The 14827-nt window shown below is 46.1% G+C and overlaps 1 protein-coding gene across 2 annotated transcripts in view; it reads left to right on the top strand.

The window, feature by feature from the left end:
* Positions 1 to 14827, top strand: part of TRIP10 (thyroid hormone receptor interactor 10) — a 173762-nt gene that overhangs the window by 120497 nt on the left and 38438 nt on the right. Inside the window, exons 8-11 of one of the 2 annotated variants that reach the window (XM_085600426.1) lie at positions 1204 to 1350; positions 1684 to 1887; positions 3705 to 3866; positions 6593 to 6702. In XM_085600426.1, coding sequence (XP_085456552.1) covers positions 1204 to 1350; positions 1684 to 1887; positions 3705 to 3866; positions 6593 to 6702 — 623 coding nt within the window. The remainder of the gene's footprint in view (positions 1 to 1203; positions 1351 to 1683; positions 1888 to 3704; positions 3867 to 6592; positions 6703 to 14827) is intronic. The other variant, XM_085600427.1, reaches the window with a different exon arrangement.

Genomic DNA, 14827 nt, shown 5'->3' with positions numbered 1-14827 from the left:
GATGTGGTGCAGAGGGTGCAGACTTTCGCCATGTTGCCTGGATGTGTGGGAGTGTATTTGCTTTCTGGACGGCAATGGTGGCCATTCTGTCTGATGTTGTGCTGGAGCCTGTGGATTGGTCTCCAGTGATTTGCTTGCTGGGGTATGTCAAGTGTTTTAAGCCGTGCAATAGGAGACTTGTTGCCGTTGCCACTCTGTTTGCAAAAAGGGCGGTGGCGCAATGCTGGGGGGCCAAAACGTCGCCCACTGTAAAGAAGTGGCTCCGGGACCTGGTGTTCTGTAAAACTCAACTACAGACTTATGAGGAACTGCCGGAATCCTCTCGTCCGAAAGATTTTTTTGGCCCCCTTGACGGAGTATCTGATGTCCCATTCTGACATATTGTGAGCCCCTCTGTTGTCTTCCATAGTTCCGTTAGAATGGGGATGGGCCTTTGACTAATAGGTACAGTTATGTGGGATGGGCTCCGCCTAATGCTGACTCTTTCTGGGTTTATACTATCAATTGCAGATTTGCTGTCCACAGTGTACTGTCTCTATGCTGCTGTTCCACTAGGGAGGGATGGGTGAGGGGGTTGGGGGGGATGTTGCAGGAGTTATGTTTCCTCTGCCTTCAATGATCCTGTATCGTAGAATGTCTGCCTTATTTGAAATTTCAATAAATACTTTAAAAAAAAAAAAAGAAAAAAAGAGATTGCGTTAGTGAACTTGCACTGTGTCTCTTTTCTTTTCCCTTAACCGAAACCCATCATTTTTTCACTTTTCCCTCTTTTTATCGTCTTCTTCTCTAAATACTTAATATTTGTCAGGTTGGTAGAGCAGTGTTGATGGTTCCTCCTTTTAATAATAATTGCAGACCAAGTCAGCAGTGTAGTTGAATATTTATGCCAGCAGAAAATGAAATGTCAAAGTTCCCTGAATCTCGGTTTTCAAAAAGGAATGATTCTCTGAGATGAGCAGATCAGGCTGCTTCTTAGGCCTTCATACCAAGGCAGCTAGTAATTCTGAACCGGACACAAATTAAAGTTTTCTGTTGGGTAGAGAAACCAAGATTAAGCTATATTTGGGTTTTTAAATTCTCAGCAGAGAAGTTGAAATTCTCTCTTCCACCCCATGCCAAAGCATCTCCTGGGCAGGGCCTTTTTCATAGTTCACTTACTCTCCAATACTCTCTTGTTCACCCTTCTCTTGTGTTTTTTTCCAGAAGCTGCAGGCTATGGATGAGAGACGGACTCTGAGGCTGAGGGACGGCTATCGCGGCTTTGCAGACACAGATCGGCAGGTGCTTCCAATCATTGGCAAATGCCTGGATGGAATGAATTCAGCCGCAGACTCAATCGATGAAAAGCAGGTGAGCTTCAGGGTACCCTGTGAAAACCCAGAATAAGGAAGTCTGGTAAACAAAGCTATGTGATGGTGTGCTATCGGTTTTGCTAATACCGGGGATAATTATTTGAGCAGGACAGGTATGTGATTTGGACTTGGAAAGAGCTGGCAGCAAAAGGAGAACACAGGGTTTGAGAATGAGCCCTAGCCCATGAGAACTGTTCTGGTTTGCTCTAGAGTCTGGGAGCACTTACAAGAGGTCCTTTGACCACTAATGCTGTCTGCCTCAAGTAGTCCTCTTTGAGCTTTAGGCCTCTCTCCTCTTGCTGAGAGTTGTTCTCATTTTTGTTCTTAACAGGACTCCCTGGCCCTTATCGAGGCTTATAAATCTGGTTTTGAGCGGCCTAGTGATGTAGAGTTTGATGACCTGAGCCAGGCGATGAATCGCACATCTTCTGAAGGAAGCCTGGGAACTCCCAAAGGTACCATGGACCCCAGAGGAGATACACGGCAGATAGGAAGACATAAGGGCAAGCGGTGGCTGTTCAGCAAAAAGAACAAGGTAAGATGTATTCGTGGAGCAGGGCAGTGAATTCACCATGCAGAGATGTGATATTACCACCCCAAGGATTCATTCTTAGCCTCAGCCTATGTCATCCTAAAGCTCTAGCTTCAAATGGATCTTGGTTCAGACATGCCACCTACACATCAAACACCTGTCTGTGACAACCTTAGGACTGAACTTAAAGCTATCTATAGTTGAGCAAACAAAACTTAATTTACCGTCCCTTCCCTCTAGTCTCCATTGTCCTGGGGTGGTTGGTCTACTTTCTTGGGTTATCCTTCCCCCAACCCTAGTCTTCTTATCTGCCTTATGGTGGCATTTAGGAGCATATTCATGTAATCCCATGCCCTTTCACCCCAGGTCTCACCCGGGTTTTGATGGTAGTTTGTTTGTCTCCAGTATTACTCCACAGACTCCCCATGTCTCTTGAAGTGCTTTGATGGTGCCCATTCCTGTTTCCCTTATCTCTTCTTGTACCCGCTGGTCATTATTGGTTTTACAATTCGTGGACCCCAGCTCTGCATTTACTCATTTTTTTGGTGGTTATGCTTTGGTTTGACAATTATTGAGACAATGCCCCCTTTTTGTGATAGTAGTATGCAAGTTTTCAGTCTTGCCTCTTCTCGCCCCCTCCTGCCCCCCGTTCTCTGGTGGTATATTGATGGTCTCTATTTTGGGGTTTCCCCCATTTCCCCAGTTTTCTGTTGTCTCAGGCAGTGGTTTGCTGTTCGCTGTAGGGGTCCTTGCAGTGTACCCTTGACTTAGTGATACTTTGATGGTTTCTCCTTTCTTGAGGTGAACCATGTCCTTTCTTTTCTCTGATGGGGAATTGTGGTCTTGGTATCTTTTTAAGTAAAGCGACCCATCATCGTTGATGTTGGTCTTTTGGCCTCCAGTTATTCTGTCCCCAGCCAATCCGTGTAGCTCGTTTTGTGGACTAAATTCCTGCAAACCCTTATTGTCGTATTGTCTCTTATGGCAGATTGCTAATTTCTTCATTCATGGCAATCACTCCCTTGGTCAATGGTGGTGGTTTGCTGGGCCTCATCTTTGGTGGTGATTTAGATTCTCACTGTCTCTGGTTTTGGATCATTGACCATTCTTTTTGGTGTCCATCAGTCCTCGATCTGCACTTTACGCTAGGGTTTGTTTGTTGGGCCCCCTCCCATTCTCCCCCCTGACACTGGTCATGGTGTGATGGTTTGTGCATTCTCAGAATTCCTTCGGTTTCTCAGCTAGTGGTTTGCTGGTGCTCTTTCTGGGATGCCTTCTTATTGATTGCCATTTTTGAGTCCCCTATGTCCCTTAGTATCCTGGTTTGGTGTTCTCCATTCTTGGTGACCTCTGTGCCTACTTGATTCTGGTTCCTGATCTCTCCAGTTTTGGTTTGCCTCTTCCGCTTTTTCCTTTAAGCTCTAGGTTTGGTTTGCTGTCGTGTTTCCAGGGTCCCCTAGTCTTTTGCAGTCTAGTTTGGGGATTTGCTGACCTGCCCATTCCTGTGACCCTTCTTTCAGTCCCCCGAACTCCCTACCCCACCTCCTAACCCCCTTTACCTCGTGGTGTTATTTGCTGGTCCATTTTGGGATTCCATTAATATTCTCTCTTCTCTAAGAATGGTTACTTAGTCTCACCATTCTTTCTCCTCTGACCACTTTTTTTTTTTTTTTTGGTGGTGGTTTACTTATATCTTCGTAAACTCATAGGTTCTCTTGCTTCTTGAGGTCCTCTGTCTCTGCTTAGTTGTGGTGGTGTGCCTATTTCTTCTCTTATCTGAGCTTCCACTTGTTTTTTTCTTTTCTCCTCCCTGTCCTCAGCTTCCACCCCCTCCCCTTCTACCCTCAAGCTCTCCCCTTCCGTCTGCTGCTAATGGACCCCTCACGACCAGGTTCAGCCGGGATCCCCTGTCCTACTGTCTGAGTGAAATCACTCGGACGGTGAAACCCCGGATCCCATCATTCCGCACCCTGAAGAGGGGGGTAAGTGTGCTCTTAATGCTCAGCTGAGGTTTGCTCAGTATGGTGTGATGCAGGGGATGTGTTGCAAATATTTACATGTGGTGTATGAACTCTGGGATTTTATGTGTACTTGTGTATGTGTATTTATCAAAGACTGAAATGGAGGGGGCTAGTGCAAGTGCATATTGAGCTTGAGCAGGTGTGGGGTGGGGGATGGTCTCCCTCTATAAAGTGTCAGATTGAGAGACAAAGTTAAATTGGAGGTTTGACTCGACCTGCAAATCAAATCCACCAAGCAGTGTAGAGGAACCTGGTAGATCATTGCACCTCTTTAAACCCTGAAGGTTGCAGCAAGCATGTTGAACCTACAATATCAGAAACATGATGCAGCTGTTGTTTGCTGCCCCTCTCTGTTTCATTTTTGTTTTGCTTATTTCCTGAGCTTTTCAAGGCATCTCAGAAGAATGTGCTCCTTTACACTTTTGACAATTCCTGTGCCATGCCACTTTGAAGAAAGCCAGATTTGCCAAGGTTTGAGGTTGGGCGCCACAGTTAAGATATCGGGATTACAGTGCCACCTTAATCATGTGTTCAATAAAGGACGTCATCAATTATTTTATTATGGAAAAAGCCCAGTAAACAACTCATGGAAAGCTACTAGCAAAAACCATACAAGGCTCGAAGATATTAATTGTAATATTTAAGAGGGGCACAAAGTGAGAACATCCTTTAAAAGAGGTGCCTAATTAATGCTGAACAGACAAGAGTTTCATTGCCCAAGAAAGTCATTCATTTCACTTCCAGAACATATCTTTCCAGAAAGAATAGTGCCCTGCATGCTTCTCCTCATTTGTGCTAGATTCCAATAGTGATGTACACCGATTTTACTTCAGTGAACTTAAGTACTCTTCAGACCAATCAAATTCCGCTTTTTCTTTATCTCAGAGTGTCACTCGTTTATCTTATTGTATTCCATATCAGCTGGAAATATAAGCCTGACTTGTCACAGATTGTCTTTTGTTGTTTTAACTCTACATTTGGCAACACATGCCTGTTATCCCATGGTAAGATCTTTTACTGAATAACAATTAGGGGTCAATCCTATGCATCACAAGGGGTTTGCTGGCTGTTTTTAATGGCCCTGTTCTTGGGTCATTAGAGTGAAGGTTAATAACTTATTTTGGGGAGAAGTGAAACCTGCTCTTAAAGCTGTGGCGGTGCATAAAAGAAATTCGTCTATGAACACCCCTCATCTTTTTTTCTTATATGAAGATTGAGTGAGTGGCTACCCATACATGAGGTTCTTTCACTTTTTAAGCCCTGTGGGATCATAGGTTTCCAGGATGTAGCATCCTTCTCCTCTTGATCACCATGATAAGTGTGAAGATCACATACAGGCTGGACAATCCCTCTCCTAGATGACTGATAATTTGTCTGTACGCCGCTATGCAGAACAAGGCATCAGTAGTCCCACATAAAGCGCTGATGAGATGACAAATGGACATTGGCGCAGAAGTGACTTATGAAACATGGAAGTATTGTTGCCCCCAAACTAGCCTGCTCGCTAGCCTGCAGAGGATGGGCCTTGCTTAGGAGGTGAGTTGCGAGCGCTGTGGTGTTGAGAGGTCTGGCTTCCTGCACCTTGCATTGGCAGAAGTAATTGAATACTAGAATGCTGTCTTCAACTTCATAGATTTGATAACAGAATACTATGCCCCACACTCTCCTCACCGCCCTATTGGGGTATGTCAAAGATATTTCATTAGGCACATATCGCCTGGCAGCGATGCTGCTGCTTCTTGCTAAGATAAGGGTGACGATGCACTAGGGGATGACGACAAAGCCCTGAACATGATGATTGGCTGAAGGAAGCAGCCTATTGCCAAGAATGACTGGAAAACAACGGGGCGTTGATGCCAGTAATATTTCACCCCAGAGAAATCTGGAGCCCCCTCAGTTTTATTTGGCTCTCCGCACAGATGTAAGCGCTTCTTACTCAGTGCCTTCATAAATAGTGCCTTATCAGCATAAATGGTTCGAATATGACATCTCCTGCATTTGTATCAGAGTATTAACACATTATTTGTATATTAAAAAATTATTGAATGTGATGTGCGATTATGGAAATCCAGTGGGCATCTAATGTGTGTGTGTGTGGGTGTCTGTCTGTCTGTCTGTCTCACACACAGATTCTCCAGTGCCGTGGGCTGGGCAGTGCCCACTCCCAAACCTAAGGTATCTCAAGTGCAGGAAGGACAAATACATGGATTAAGGAGGAAGCCTCCTTAGACTTTAAGCTTGATTGTTCTTACCCTGACATAGGTGGATGGGTGGAAGTAGTCTTATGATTCCAGAAGTGAGCTGGGGGCCAGGATCCAGGGCAAGGGAAAATAATGGGAATCACAGTGTGCCTGAGAAATCAAGGCACATGTGGCTTTTGGTCATCTTCCAGGTAATCGGAATTCCCCTGTTCCCAGAAAACGATGACAAAAGACTAACACTACCTCACGAAGGTGTGCATGATAGCAGGGCCACAACCCCAATCAGTTGTTAAAAACTGACAATAAAGCGTGTGTTACTCAAAAGGAGTGAAATGACTGGCAGACTGGTGTGAGAGTTGTAAAGTATGTGTGAGAGAAGTGTTGAAGGTGTATGCTGCAATACTGTTGCATGTGTCTGTTAGTATAGGTGGTGCATGTGTGCAGAGCAATGTGTGACATGTCACTTCTTGTGTTTCTGGATGATAGGCGGTTATAAGTGAGGACTTCAGTCACTTGCCTCCAGAGCAGAGGAGGAAAAAACTGCAGCAGAAACTTGATGAGTGGAACCGAGAACTTCAGAAAGAAAATGATCAAAGGTGAGGAGGGTGTGATGGGTGCTGGTGTGGGGTGGAAGGGTATTTCACATTGTGAGGAAGGACTCTGAGGGTTGTGTACCTTGAATGGGGTGGTATGGACAGTGCATGGGGCTTTCACTTGGGTGATTTGTAAAAGGATTTCACACTGACCGGGAGGGTCTGTGGAGTGCCTGAAACGTGTTTAAATGGCAGATCCACAATGCACCAAGAAAGCAAAGCGAACAAGTCTGTTTATGTGTGTTATTATGCAGAGGGGTTCTATCCATGAGGTTTGTTTTCAGATAATTTATAATTATATGTTTCGAAAATTCATAGGTTTTGGAGGCAATTCTGAGGAGATGCTTGTAAAATATTTCAGTACCTCACCATTTTGCCTAATACCTTGGAGCATTATTGCTGATGAGAAGCAGATCATGTATACCCTGACAACAAAAGCGTATGCTGCTCTCTCTCAAACTGCTTTTAGGGCTGGGGGATCTGAGAAATCATTGACTCAGGCAGCCCTTAAAAACAGCCCTCAGCCCAGTGATGGATTTCCCTGTAAATGTCCATTCCAACCTTCACGTGGAAAGTGCAGTGAGATTTCACATGCACTGGAATGAGGAGATTGTGAAAAAAGAAGTGGGTGATAGAAAGGGGTCTCTTGAAGGGGGTTTCACATCGAGAGGAGGAGGTTGAAGCAAAGTCATGGATTTCCACATAGTTTTGTGAGGGATATGAGGGAGCTTCTCCTGCAGCTGAGAAAGTTGAACTTAGTTGCACAAAAACTGTTTGAAATCTTAACCTTGGCACTGAAAGATACAAATATTGTGAATGTTCACACTGGTTACCCTAGCATAGCATTCAGTGCCTCAGTCTTTTATGGATTTACATTTTACAGATTCATAGGCTTTGCACATGTACCATTAAGTAGTTAGATTGGAAATAGTTTAATAAGATTGCCTTTTGGCAAAGGGTGTTGATATCAAATGCCATCTGAAACTGCAGGAAGCCCTCATTTTCAGTGCTGTATAGCAAGAAGACAGTTTCTTTCGTGTCTTTTTCTAGACTAGAGCGCATACTTGTTTCGTTCTGTCAAACTTGATATCATGAATAACATTATAAACTGTCAGAAATGGCAAATAGGATGACTGACTTCCCTTGATCATGATGAGAATTGTGTAAGCCTAAAAGTCTTTCAAAATGAAGAGAGAATCATCTGGCTTTGAAAGGCACAGAAAGTAAAATGAGAGGAGAGGATGTATCCTATCGGCTAGATTGGTTGACCTCAAAGCTGGGGAACCGGGTTCAGGACTCGACAGGTACACTCCACTTCCTCTGAGTCTGGGCTGTCACTTATTGTGATATATTTTGAAGCTGATATACCGTGTACAGAGTCCAGGAGGTTTCCCTTATGAGTAGACAGGGGCTGTCTATGCAATCCAAAAGTGCACTATTAGGGGGTAGTGTGGTCGAGCAGCCAGGGCAAGGTTCAAGGCATCACCAACAGAACACTACCAGCAGCATGAGGGCGGCTAGGTGCCGGGCGCAAAACAGCATTGGGAGCCCAGTAGGTTTTTATGGAGATTGGTCACTGTGTAAAGAGGCTGCAAGCTCTGGCTGGAAGGCCAGTTAGGGTGAACCAACAGGGGATGTTAAAGGCCTGCAATGCTTGGGGGCGTAGGGACACCTGGGGTACTCTTATTCATGGCCCAGGGTTGGCAGATGCTGAGGTGTTTTAGGCATCTGGTTTTCTTACCAGGAGCAGTCAGTCGAGGGGGCCTACGTGCAGAGGCTGCAGGCGATGTCGGGGAGTCCACAAGTGGTGAAATCACGATGGACCTGAGCTCAGGGTGACCCTGTTGACACCAATAGCCCACTTCAACTCGGCCAGAGGTGACGGGTGCAGTGGTTCGTTCAGGTGTTCGGCGGTTTCGGAGGCCTCAGAGTCTTTGCTTCGGAGTTGATGCAGGAGAACAGGTCCACTGTTCACGGGAGATCTTGGGTCTTTATTGAAGGCAGGCAGTCCTCCCAAGGTTCTTGATTCAACAGCTGTAGGATGAGTCAACTTTGGCACCGTTTTGGACGAGGGAAGCAGATAGGCAGGCTGGGTTGGTACCAGGTCTGCTTCTTCTCTCCTCTCTGCTTTTGCTGCTCTTCGGTGCCCTCTCTCTTCTTAGGTTCTTAGGTCATCAGGATCTGCTTTTCTGGTGCCATGGGCCCTCCTAAATACTAAATTTTGGGGCTTTAGGGGAGTGTAGGGAAGTAGCCACTGGGCAATAGCATGCTTTAGGGGAGTGTAGTGTAGTAGCCAATAGGTGATAGCAGCTCTGCATGTGCTTGGTGAGGGGTACCTGAGGGTGGCACAATTTGTGATGCACCCCTTAGGGGCCCTCTTTAGCACCTCAGGCTTTAGGTACCAGGGTGCCATTTACTAGGGACGGACAGAGAGTGCTAAAAGGTTTTGCCAATTGGGGGAACACCTGTACAGTTTTCGGAAGGAGCTCTGGGACGGGGGACTTGTTTAACAGGAACCCAGTGCATTTAAAGTTGAAATCACATCATTTTCCAGGCAAAAGGGAGGAGTGATCATGTTAAAAAGGGACTCTTTCCTACAGCCTCCAAACCGATTTTGCCCCAAATGCACAACACTGGCTTTCTTAGTCGCTACACAAGATCTCTGTATGTAGAGCATTGGTTAGACCCTGTCACCATAGCTCTGCACAATTCCTTCTGGAGAATCCAGGCACATCTTCACTGCCCAGCCATGCACGTCCTCATATGCATCAAAATGGACTGTGTGCTTACTGGCTAGAAGTTCTGTTGCAGGCCTACTGAGCTGTTACTTATTCACTCTGGCCCACTAGTTCTAGAGATGGCCTCCATGTATTACGACAGTCAGTCTTTGTAAGCGGGGAGCTGAAGCAGACTTGGTACCCTGCTTAATCGAATGCGTGGATATATGCGCGAAGACAGCGTGAAGGTGAACTCTTTGTTCAACCATTAACCCCATTAACCCCATTAACTCCTTAATCGTGTCTCCTGCTGCTACATCATAGTTATTGGTTTAAGGATAATTAACGTACTGCTATTGGTGGGGGTTCATCTCATTATACCACTTTATAAGTACCACATAGTTATTAATGGTTTATGGTAAAGTGGGGTGAAAATTAATTAATTCACATTGCTCCTATTATCACACGTATTCCTTGCCATTTGTTTTTTTGCACCATAATTATCAGACTTAACCGAACTGAGACTTCAATGAGTTCTGTTATCCTTTGGCCACACAACCTTTTCAACTCCTTCTGAAACTGATCCCCTCAAGGCAAAGGAACATATCGGACTTTGTGCACTTTAGATATGACATTTGGTTTTATACTAATATTGAGTGATCCACTTCAACAATTGTCACTAAATACTTTGGGAAATTCTCTCTTCCACGGCTCTGCATCACCTCTTTGTCAATAAAACTTGCTTAGGGTGCTTGAGATCTAAAACCATTTCCAGTTTCTTTGCTTCTTCCAACCAAATCCTTTCCTTTCTTTGATACATACAGTCTTCTAATCCTGAACTTCAACAAAGTCTTCCAAAACAGAGAGCTTCCTACCACAATATTCAGCATTGCTTTTTCTAGCTTAAAACTGCTGAACCTTTGGAAATCAATTGAAATGTAAGAAGAACGTGGATCCAACCTTCTGTTTACCTTATTACACCATGCTGATTAATATCACAGAAAGGATACTACACACTACATAACTTTGCACCTTGCACCACTACTGTCCGACACCGCCAACACTTCATCTTCATCATCTTCATCATCTTCCTCTCTATGCATTGCTCGTTCTGGCACTATTGTGCCCCTTTACTGTTATTTTTACATAAGTTTGTAGAGTGTATTGTTTCACTATTTGGGCAGGTCACACACTAGGCAGCCCTGCATGCTTCAAACTACCACAGCAATAGCGTCATAACTTGACATTTTCCTTCTACAGCAATACTCTTCTTTAATCTTACTTCCTTATTTTTTCTTGCATATTATTATCTATATTGTCACCCCCTGTATTGTTCCTCGCTTTCCCATTGTTCTTGTGAATATTCCCCAAGGGTCAGAATGGATCAGAAAACTTAAGCAGTACTTCAGCATGCACCAATGTCATTCCACTCCGGAATTGATGAGTGGAGCCATATAAAAACGCCCACCCATGTGCACGGATGGCAGTTCCTTTATCTCTGCACCTCCTGACTCAAATCCGGAGTTACTCCTTAGTCTTTTCAAGACTTTTTCACAAAATACTTCAGTGTGCAAGACAAAATATCATCTCTTAAGCCAACAGGACTCAAGTTATGCAGGGTCTATCACAAACAAATGTCTGTGAAAGACCCTCATACTGTATGCCAATGGTGCTTGGAGTCAGAACATGATTCCAGGGCCTGATACGACTGCGACCAGATGAATCCGAAGGCTGTACGTGTTTGTCACCAAACATTGGAAGACTCCTTCCTCACTGTGACCATTTGAGGTTGAAAGGAAAGTCCTGTTCCCTCTTCCGACGTTGAAGGGAGATGTTTGTCGCAATCAAAGTTTTTGCGTACATACAAGAAGCATAAGAAAGAGGAATTCAGTCGCTTGCTGCCAATCTCCAAATCCAACAATGGTATCACTACGCCCCAGCTCCCTAGCCTCGCTTCTGATGTCTATTGGAGCCAATCCTGAGCCTCGTCCTGATGGACCACAATTTTCCAGGTCTGTCGGTGAGGACGCAGCAAGTGTAGGCCTTTAGGGAAGCCATGCTTCACATTTTTGGCACTTTACTGGTTTCCACAGAGACCTGCAGTTGGATCCTCTCCGGCAGGTCTGCCCTCAGAGCCGTTTGTGCCCTCAAATCTAGTTTGGGTTTAACACCAGCCCTAATCCCGATGCCAGTTCCGGCATCACTATCTGCACCAGTTCCCTTCACACCAATGCAGGTACCAACACAGGGAGGGTGGAGATTCACAACCCATTGTGCTCTCCATCTCCAAGTAGAATCTACCTCTACCCTGGCTGTACCCTGATCCCACTAGAGTGCAGCTGTCCAGCAGGCTTTCAGATTCTAATGCCTTGTCTTTACCACGAAGTAGGACTCAGACCTGACACAACCTTTTCGGCACTGATTTGTACAATAACAGTTTTTTTAAGCGCATGGTTTTGTTCTCCAATATGATGAGGAAAATTGGTATGAGGAGCTACAAAACACCAGTGGCTTGTGGACATCTCCAGAAACTAGCCTTCGTTCTTCTCTTGGCCCTGCCAACACAGAAAGCGCATCCTTCTATGTCGTTTTAGTGGAGGGTAGCAGTAGTAGTAGACCTAGAACTACCTTCTATGGAGGTGAAGACTAATGTTCTACAGAGGTACTCCAGCCTGGGCAATCACCTACAGAAACACTATGTTCGAGGCATATGAGCTGCAGATCACACACTGTGCCATCTGGTGTTGGGCTCGGATGTTTGCACTTTGTTGTATTGGAATAAACCTTTGGAAGTCACGAGATAGGTGACGACTCCTTTGGACAATAGCGCGCAGGGGCATCGACTCCATCTTCAGATTGCTTTTTCCGCCATCGGGCTTGGATGTGTTCGTCGCGCTCCAGTTCGGTGTCGTTACCACTCTACCTTTCGACGCGCAATCCTTCATCGGTTCTTCTGTATTGTTTCGAGCGCGTTTCCCATTCAACGCGCATCTCTCCAAACTTGAATTCTTCGATTCCGGTTGTCCACGCAGGCCTTCGGGCCTAGCTGCGCCATTAGGCCTTTGGCTCATGGAAAGTACTACTTTCAAAAAGTGTCCTCAATGTGGATCCAAGTTTCCACACGCCGATCTTCACGAGGTGTGTAACCATTGCCTTTCGCCTGAGCACAAGTCCAAAGACTGTCCAGCTTGTGTCTCTTTCCGCTCCAAGAAAACAATTCTGGATCGTCTAGCTCGAAGAAGCATGGCTCGATCTTCAACATCGATACTGGACGATATCTTCCAAGAAGGCTTCAATGTGCAGGAGCAGATCGAAGAGGGCAACATTAGCGCCTACGACGCTGATGAGTCCGACGTCTAAGACATCACTCCAGGGCAGCGGGTCGTAAGTACTGATGTCGACCCCTCCCCCACACCCATTCACAAGAAGGCTTCGGTCACACCTTCACCTTCGGGCCTAGGCGTACACTGGGACAAAACTTTGCATGCCCCGCCTTCGGGCTCGGCAAAGAAGTCGATACATAAGCCTTCGGGCCACTTGATATCGAGTCAGCCTACCGTCTGTACCGAAACCCCATCCCCGGCACCAAAGAAGAAACCACTGTCTTCATCCGCACCGACACCTGGTTACACATCGGTGCCTTTGGCTCCGAATTTCGCTGGTATGGACGTCTCCGCTCCGAAAAAATCATCGGAACCAACCAAACAACCGGTTCCAAAGACCACTGACGCTCAATCTTCCTACCGCAAAAAAACATCGGAACCAAACAAGCAACCGGCTCCGAAGACCACTGGCGCTCAACCTTCGGATCTGAAAAAATCACCGGAACCAAAGAAGCAACCGGTTCTGAAAACCCCAACAGGACCCAGGAAAACTCCCAATTCCTAGCCTAAGGAGCAGTAAACCACTCCAAAACTTGTACCACACAAACAATCTGCACCGAAACAACACACTCCTGAGGGAGGAGCTTTTTCGGCCTGATCCAACCCAAACAACTCTTGAAATTGACCCAAAGACAGGTCAACTTATACTTAGTCCTTCCAGGAAAAGGAAAATGGTCAAAACCTGTACCAGCTCCACGCCCAAAGAAGAGAGACATTGCCACTTCTCCTTTGAGAATTCCTTCTCCAACTCCTCCTCCACACCACATCTCTCTTATCCCATCTCCAGTACCCTCACAATCTCCACCACCACAGGATGATGAGGATACCTCCGGGGAGGAAGGGGATAATGACCCTTTAGGGGAACCTAGACACCCTAACACCCCAGAGGACCCATGGGAAGATTATGGCACACCCGATGTTCCGAATGCACCACAAGATGATATCTACCCATATAGACCATTCCCTCCAGAGGACACTTTAGTGTTCACTCAGCTCATACACAGAGCTGCAGAATACCATGGTGTGAATTTGCACACAGACCCTGTAGAAGAAGATTTCCTCATGGACACTTTTGCACCATCTGAAAGGTCCACTTCCATTCTCCCAATGTTAAAAGGGGTAATCAAACACGCTCCAGAAGTGTTTAAAGATCCTGTAAGGACCAGAGCCATTAACCCCAGGGTGGAAAAGAAGTACAAGTCTGCCCCAGCTGACCCGGTTTAAATTAAAGGGCAACTACCCGTGGATTCTTTAGTAGTCTTTAACGCCAAAAAAAGGGCTAACTCCCAAACCACAGGCGATGCTCCACCTCCTGATAAGGAGTCAAAACTGTTGGACACATCTGGTAAAAGAACAGCGTCCCAAGCAACCAATGTAAGAAAGTGGGTTTCTGTTGCAGTAACCCCCCCCCATCCCTCCCCCCCCCCCCTTTTTTGCCCGATAACTGATGCACTTTTCCTTGTTGTGCCCTGGGCTCCTGCCAATCAGGTGCCCAGGGCCTGTGTTCTTCCCTAAAAACTGCCTAACAGCCAAAACCCAATTGGCATCTCTGGTCACCTGTCAGCCCCTGGTAAATGGTACCCTAGGTGCCCAGGGCCTTGTGACCAGAGAAGGCCCCTAAGGGCAGCAGCACTTATTGTGCCACCCTTAGAGGCCCTGTACTCTGACACACACCCACTGCCTTTCCAGGCTGAGTGTCTGGGTGCAGAACAAAACAAAGAGTCGACATAGCACACATCCCTGTGTGCCATGCCCACAACACACTGCCCTGGCATACCTCAGTCACCCCTCTAGCTGGGTGCCCTATGCCAGAGGTGTGGGCACAGGTGCATGAGCCCTGTGCCCCTACAGTACCCAGGTCCATTCCTGGGAACTGTAAGTGCAGTGCTGCCATTAAGAGTATATGGTGCTGGGAGGTCGTCAACACGAACTCCACAGCACCATGATAGCTACACTGAAGACTGGGAAGTTTGGTATCAAACTTCTCAGCACAGTAAACCCACACTGATGCCAGTGTGGGATTTACTG

The sequence above is a fragment of the Triturus cristatus genome, chromosome 4_2 (genome assembly GCF_964204655.1).
Source record: "Triturus cristatus chromosome 4_2, aTriCri1.1, whole genome shotgun sequence".
Lineage (NCBI taxonomy): Eukaryota > Metazoa > Chordata > Amphibia > Caudata > Salamandridae > Triturus > Triturus cristatus.
The sequence above is the reverse complement of the archived record's forward strand: the minus strand, read 5'-3'. Positions and strand labels throughout refer to the sequence as shown.